At 37.8% G+C, this 7,860-nt stretch overlaps 1 protein-coding gene across 1 annotated transcript; it reads left to right on the top strand.

Moving 5' to 3' along the window:
• The first annotated feature begins 1,073 nt into the window (after window positions 1-1,073).
• LOC119475821 (pyruvate dehydrogenase E1 component subunit alpha, somatic form, mitochondrial-like) lies at window positions 1,074-6,718 on the top strand. The gene is made up of 9 exons (XM_037748878.1): window positions 1,074-1,178; window positions 1,547-1,673; window positions 1,755-1,846; window position 2,442; window positions 2,520-2,674; window positions 2,966-3,037; window positions 3,166-3,233; window positions 5,936-6,044; window positions 6,554-6,718. The coding sequence occupies exons 1-9, from the start codon at window positions 1,089-1,091 to the stop codon at window positions 6,716-6,718; spliced, it is 879 nt and encodes a 292-aa protein (XP_037604806.1). The 5' UTR covers window positions 1,074-1,088.
• Window positions 6,719-7,860: the final 1,142 nt, after the last annotated feature.

Here is a 7,860-nt window from a genome sequence, read left to right as displayed (position 1 = left end):
TGTTCACGTTCATGCTGAGACTGTGTCAGGTGTTGATTCCAGTTTAGGGATATTCTGGAGTCTAGAGTTTGGGATGGCGTTGTAATGAACTGCATTATACTGAAAGGTGTTTCTGATGATTCAGTGTAATATATATATTAGGTCTTTCTTTCATTCTTCTGATGTGACGTATTAACAGACGAACAGAAACTTTCTTAACCTGGTAGTTTTTGAGTAATTTTCTATTTTTATATATGTGATTGACTGCTGCAGATGGCTAACACCTTATGTGAGTTCTAGTATACATTTCTAATATTATTGTATTTAATATTATTTTTTTTATGTTAGGTCCAAAAGCTACGGAAGCTTATTGCTGCCACAACAAGAGGAAAAAATTGATCAGTATCACATTGTAAAAAATATAAACAATATTTATATTATTATTTTTTATTTATAATTATATTTTAATTATAATAATATAATATAATTGCCAGGATAATCTTTCTAAGTTCCTATAGTTTTGTCTGTGAAACAGGTTTTACCTGGATCGTCTCTCATCGCTCTGAACGGTGTTCTTTCACAACAATGACCTGCTAGCTGCACATTATCCCACTTATTACACGGCTACTTACTGAAGAAATCAATATTTTTACACAAAAACAGTCCACCAGAGTCCGACATCAGAACTGCGCCCATAGCAACCGTCTGTTATAAAGAAATTACAGAGCGCAGAAAGCCGTGATTGACCAATCAGAATCGAGTATTCAACACAGCCGTGTAATAAAACAAGATAAGTAGTATATCGTTATAACAAAGTTTCTTGTTATAACGTGATAAGTTTGTAAGTCGTAATAACGTGAAAATATCTTGTTATAATGTGAAAAACATCAACAATAAACTTTTATAACTTGATACTGATCACTTTTTTTTTTCTTTTTCCTGGTAAATACCCTTCCTTTTGTCAATTTTGTCAAGCAAATATTTAAACACTACACACTGTAAATTGTTGTTATTATTTCCTTTAGAAATGTGAAGTCCACAAGCTGGATGAGGCCCCGGCCACTCAGGTGGTTCTGACTCGTGAGGAGGGTCTGCAGTACTACCACACCATGCAGACAATCAGGTTTTTAGAGCTGAAGTCTCGACAGCTCTTTAACCAGAAGATCATCAGAGGTGCCTGCCACTTGTACAATGGCCAGGTGGAGTACAATGGAATTAGTGCTTAGGTTTAGGGATAAGGGTTGATTCAGGTTTAGGTAGGGGTAAACACATATCGATGCGGAAACAGTATTCAACATAACACCTGCCCAGCCATCACCGTGTTGAGAGCCGTGTAGAGTCAATAGTTATATCAGAGTTTGGTAGCAGCATGAGAATGCTAAGGAACCGGAGGACAGTATACTACACAACAAATGTGTTATTTAATACTTTGTTGTTAAAGAATTTTCTTTTTCACTGGCTTTCCAGTCCTCCTCTCTTGAATCAAACTCTGTAGTCCAACATAGCTTTATTAAATTTCCCAGTCCCGATGGGACAAAGAATCATCTTTTTTGTTTTCTCCTGATAGGAGGCCTGTGCAGTTGGTATTGAAGCAGCAATTAACTTAACAGACCACCTGATCACTGCATATCGTACTCATGGTTTCAATTACACCAGGGGTGGGTCCCTTCAGGAAATTATGGCTGAGCTTGCTGGTAAGTTTTAAACACACTGTATCCTCTGAGTTCAGTTTTTCCCTTGTTTTCACTGCTCCAATTTTGCTGTTTATTTTTCAGGCCGGAGAGCAGGTATTTCAAAGGGCAGAGGAGGCTCCATGCACATGTACACTAAAACCTTCTATGGAGGAAATGGTGTTGTTGGATCACAGGTAGTTGTTTAAATGAATTATAACATCTGTAGTTGCTTGACTAAAGCTGGTTACCTCAGTTCTTTGTTGTCCTGCCGGCAGTTTGTAAGATTTCTGTTGAACATTTGAAATCTCCAAGCCCAAGCTGAAACAACCCCTGATTATATAGTTATTTTCTTAGAATTTACAGTAGAAAGCTCCTTCGAGAGTCCATTACACAACTGTTTTCATAAGTTCTTTCTAGTTTAGAATTGCTGTAATAAAACTGCATTTTAAGCTATTATCTTGCAACATGTAGTACATTTTAATAGTGTTTATGCATGTGATTTACAACTAAAAATTAATTTAATGCATCTTTGACTATCTCTGGATTCTCCTGAGGTTTCCATGGGTGCTGGTCTAGCTCTTGCTTGCAAGTATCAGGGCAAGAGCGAACTGAGTGTTTCTATCTATGGTGATGGAGCAGCCAATCAGGTATATGACAGAAATCATTATGTTTCCAAGTTCAAACATTGAACTGACTCTAGCATATCTGTAAAACCTGACTTAGACGCTAAAAGCTTATTCTTATCTACAAACTGACTTCAATTTCAAGTAAAAGGATATTATCCATGAGGGTCTTGTGTAAAAATGAAATAGAAATGTTATTTTCCAGTTTGATAAAACAAAGCTGACTGTGTTTGTGTTCCCCAAGGTCAGGTTTTTGAAACCTTTAACATGGCAGCTCTTTGGAAGTTGCCCATCATTTTCATCTGTGAGAACAACAGGTTTGCTAAAGGTACACCAATGGAGAAAGCTTCTGCAAGCACAGACTTCTACAAGAGAGGAGACTTCATTCCTGGTCTCAGGGTACCATTCTTAATTATTTAAAGTGACATTTTCCTTACTTAGTAGAAGGACCGTTGTTTGTCTGCATGGTTGTTGGTTGTTGGTTGTTCAAACTCCATCATTAATGATGTTTTGGCCACTAACACAGCTGAACTCCAAAATAAGGTGATAGACACCCAGCCCTGAAATATTATCACCTTATGTGGCCTGTACACTTTGCTTATGTATGTCTATGAGGGATTCTAAATCAACATCTAAAAAGCATTAATTTTGGTGTAAACTTGTGCAAACGTGTGGGTTGTTTGTGTTAAGGTGGATGGTATGGACATTCTCTGTGTTCGTGAGGCGACCAGGTTTGCAGCTGATCACTGCCGGTCTGGGAAGGTGAGTTAACAGCTTTTCTTTTTGTAGATGCTTCTGATTGTTGATAATTTCTTTAATTATTTTCACATCTTTTGAAATATTCTGTCATATCTTTATTATATTTCTCTCTTCCTTGCACTTTAACTCAGGGTCCCATCATATTGGAGCTTCAGACTTACCGTTTTCTTGGACATTTTGAGGGCGATCCTCACCTGAGGTAAAAGCCCACATGTGCTCTTTAATATATATTTCTTCTTTATATTTTATTCCTTATTTTAAAGTGATGCTGCTGAGTGCTTTGTAATACTGTTTTAGTTTCAAGAGGAAGATGATGATAATGATGATTTACCTGGTTAAATAAAGGATATATATATATATGTATATATATATATGTTAGCGCTATTTTCAATCACAAGAAGACCTCTCATGTGTATACAGGCTATGCAAATCAGGTAAATCACTGACTCGTTTTTCTTTGGATAGGCTCCAGGTTTGTTTGATCTTTGATTAAGCAGTCAAATTGGCGTGTGTATATTTATTTTTTTCCAGTGCACATATTGCAGGTATGCAAAAGAACCACTACACTACAACTACTGTTACTGCTAACAAAAACAAAATTTAACTTGAAATATGTAGGACTTTTGTGAACAAGATTGTAGTTAGCAAAAGTGACATTTCACAAATCACATGAATGAAACCTGTGCTACATTTAAAATAAAATAAAAAAAATCATATATTCTATTTTGCCTTTTTATATGTAACATTTAAGTCTCATATTAATCTGGGTAAGTAAATAGGGACTATGATACTGAAACTCAAGTTGGCTTTAAACATTTCCAAGACAAAGTCCATTGTTATGGATCCAGACATATGTTGGCCAACATCCCTCAATTAAAATTGGCAGTTGGCACCACAAATATTGAACAAGTAAGCACATTAAAACTTCTGGGCGTAACTATTTTTTGCTCACTCTCCTGGTCTAAACACAATATTATTATTAAAAATGGGAGGAGGTATCAGTATGACTAGGAAGTGTTCTGCTTTTATCACTCCCGCAATAATCAAATCAGTTATTCATTCTTTGGTTATAATACTGCCCAGTAATCTGGCCATCGGCATCAAAATCTGATCTGAAAAAGTAGCAGGTTGCCCAAAATAAAATGGCTCGTCTGGCACTCGGCTGCTCATACAGGACAAGCACAAGGTTACAGCACAAGAGGATCAGTCTCCGGTCACATAAGCCTCCCGGCTCCAAGAACGAATATACGTAAATGTACCTTTATATACAGGTCAATAGCACTCTGGGACTCTCTGCCCAAAGATATTATATCTACCGTCCACAAGATAACTTTTTAAAAAGTATACAAAAAAACATCTTGCCAAATAACGGAATAAGCACATAAACTTACATGTATGTAAGTGTGTTTGTTATTTTAATATGGCAAGCACATGATGTCATGTCATTTTAATATCCTTAAATTCCCTCTTTTGTTTATATGTCTAGTCTGCTTGGATTAATATGAGTTTATATCTGTGTAGTGTCTTTCTTTCTCTGTTTTGTGTTTAACTACACTGCTGGTACTACTTCATCCTCAATTTATCTTAATTGTGTATCTGGTTTACTTAAAGTGGCAGTAGGCAGTATATTTTTGGCATCATTGGGCAAAAACTCCATAATATCCTTTCAGCATATTGTAATTCAAGTGTTGTGAGAGATAACTAGACATCTGCACCTCATCATGGCTCTGTTTTCAGGCTTTAGAAAATTTAGCCCGTGACGGGAGACTTTGACCAATTACAGGTAATTTCATTGAGAGAGCTTTCCTATTGGCTGTGCTCCGGTCATGTGACCGGAATTTGACGTTCCTTCATCAGATTTCACAATGGTGGCAGCATCACAAACTTTCTAATTTTACAGCTAAACCGTACACTAAAAGATGATTCTGAAACATTTAAGGCGAGAAATAGGCATTAACGTAACATAATATTGATTCATATTTGATCAGGGCTGCCTAGTTTGACCGTTTGGTCGGAGTTTGCGAGTGATTGACAGCCGGCTCTCATAGACGGCAGCTGGACAGCAGATCTCAGGTCAGCTCTTACTGCTTGTTTTCCTCCAGTATGTGAAATCTTGCAGATGCTGTTAGAAGCACCGGAGGACACAGAGGCACATGATTTTTTTCAGGTTACCTGTTTCATGTACTGTCATGATATAGCGACTGTTTTATAAAAAATAACTTTTTTAAATCATATTTGTTCCAATCTCGCCTACTTCAGCTTTAAAGGGACAGTGTCTAGGATTTGACTGCATCTAGCGGTGTGGTTGCAGATTGCAACCAAATGAATACCCCTCCACTCATTCCTCCCTTACCAAGACTGCGGTTATGTGAGCCGACGAGTGCAAAACTGTCATAACGCCGTTCACCCCGCTCAGAGGCCACCCTTACCATAATAACACTACTGTAGGAGCACGGAAGTCAGACAGCGGCTGGCGGTACCACGGTTTTGTTTAGTTTGTCTTTCTGGGCTACTTTAGAAACATGGCGAGCAACGGGGCAGACTCCGTGAAAAGGACCCGCGCCCAATGTAGATATGAAGGGTTCATTCTAAGCTAACGAAAACACGATGATTCTTAGTTTCAGGTGATTATACACAAATGAAAACATAGTTATGAATATTATATTCCATTTCTGCTAATAGATCGCCCGAAATCCAACACACATGTCCTTTAAGTTGTCTGTACTTTTATATATTGTCAGTATTGTATTTTATGTTCAGGACACCAGGAAGACTAGAGGCACATCCATGTGCTTCTAATGGGAATCCTTAAAGAAAAAATAATCATTAATTCAAGTTTATCTTTTGATATTAGCTGTAAAAATGTCATTGACATCCCTGCTCCAATATCTCCCACCTCAGCTATCGCACACAGGAGGAGGTGGATAAGGTCCAAAGAGAGAGTGATCCTATCTCCATTCTGAGGGACCACATGCTCAGCAGCAACATGACCAGCGTGGAGGAGCTCCAGGTAGAAAATATTAAATCAAATATCAAAGGTTTAAACTGGGGAGGATACAAAAGACAAAATAGCACTAGGGTCTGAGATACTGTATGAGATATACAAAGATGAATAGATTTGTGATCAGTTTGAAGCCAGAAGGCAGAACAGTTGGAGGCAATATAGGCTATAGATATTACAATATACTTGTGTACATTAACTCAGTAAACAACATTAATTCAAATTGATAATAAATTGCTGATGTATTGTAAGATTATTTTGTATTACGTGTTTATGGCCACCTTTACATCAACATCAATCCTGGGTGATAGTATGTCCATAAAGTTGGACAAATATAATCCAGTTTTAATACCAATCAGGACACATTGCTGATCAAAACACCCAAACTGGTCTTGACGGTGATGCTCATTAGGCCACATGATGTTTTTGGTGGATGTTTTTTGAGCTCACACTCTCTTTCCAGCTTTTTAAATCTTTCTGTGTGCTGTTTTTGTTTCCTCTGTGTCTGGCTGACGTAGGAGGTTGATGAAGGAATCAACAAAGATGTTGAAGAAGCAGCAGAGTTTGCCGTTTCAAACCCAGAACCCCCGCTGGAGGACCTGTGTAACCACATCTACTACAACAATCCACCCCTGGAGGTGCGTGACAAAAACCCATGGACCAAGCTGAAGTCTGTTAGCTAAAGTTTACTAACTCCCTCATACACCCACTACACACTCTGTAGCAACATTTAAACACAGATCAGAAATGCATGGATCAACCCCCTGGGGTCCTTGAGGGAGTTTCAGGGGGTCCCCAAATGGGAAATAGTTTTTTTTCACAATTTAATTCACTATAGAAGTGAGCCTGATGTGAGTAAGAATCATAGCAGTGACTATTGTGATCATAGGTTTCATCTCCTTAATTCTAGTTGACAACTATATAATTCTGGTCTTACTCTTATCTAACAACTAACGAAAAAAGGTTGAGAACCACTGATCAGCAACCATTAAGATCTAAATTATTTAGGCTATGTGTTCTGGGTCAGCAAGTAATGTTAATTTTACAGCCAAAATGACTTATTGTATTGTTATTTTTCAAGTAATGTTACCTACAGCACAATTATCCTGATGTACTGTATCTGTGGAGGTTTGATAGAGCTGGTGTTTGTATTATTGATGTATAATTAAAGTACTTGGATTACATTATATGTAGTGCTTTACTCAGGAGAATCATTATTATTGGTCTGTAAATTCAATAAGGTGTGAAGTTTCATGCTTCTGACTTTGCTATTAATAATAGTCCTTAAAACTTGATTAATTGATGAATCTGCAGGGATGAGGATACAATCACAGAAATATAATCAGAACAAGAAAGAAAGAAAGAAATACACTTTTCTCCCCTGTAACTCTCTTTCTCACACTTTTTCATCTGCCCGGCCGCACTTGAACGTCACACTGTGGCTGTGCACACTGGGGGCCCGGTGTGGGGGTGGTGGGGGGGTGGTGTGGGGGTTGGGGGGCGAACCATGCCGTGTGCATCACAACAGCCCCAGTCAGGGCGAAAGATTGCTAGCTCAACAGATGTCAAGAGGTGCAGATATCTAGTATTTTCACATTTTATTAGGGGATGGCTCCAAATCTGAATTTCACCTAGGACACAAAAAGGGCTAGACAATATGTATTATGATTTATTGTATTAGAAACCCTTTAGTAGAATATAGGGGAGGTTAGGGGGAAAAATGATAAGAACATAGGCTATTACAGCTACAAGGGCCTTTAATATATATGGAATCTACAGGACCCATTTAACTGATGCGTTTTAATATTATTATACAGTCTAAGGA

The sequence above is a fragment of the Sebastes umbrosus genome, chromosome 17, assembly GCF_015220745.1.
Source record: "Sebastes umbrosus isolate fSebUmb1 chromosome 17, fSebUmb1.pri, whole genome shotgun sequence".
Lineage (NCBI taxonomy): Eukaryota > Metazoa > Chordata > Actinopteri > Perciformes > Sebastidae > Sebastes > Sebastes umbrosus.
Note: the sequence above shows the minus strand (reverse complement) of the source record. Positions and strands in the feature narration are given on the sequence as shown.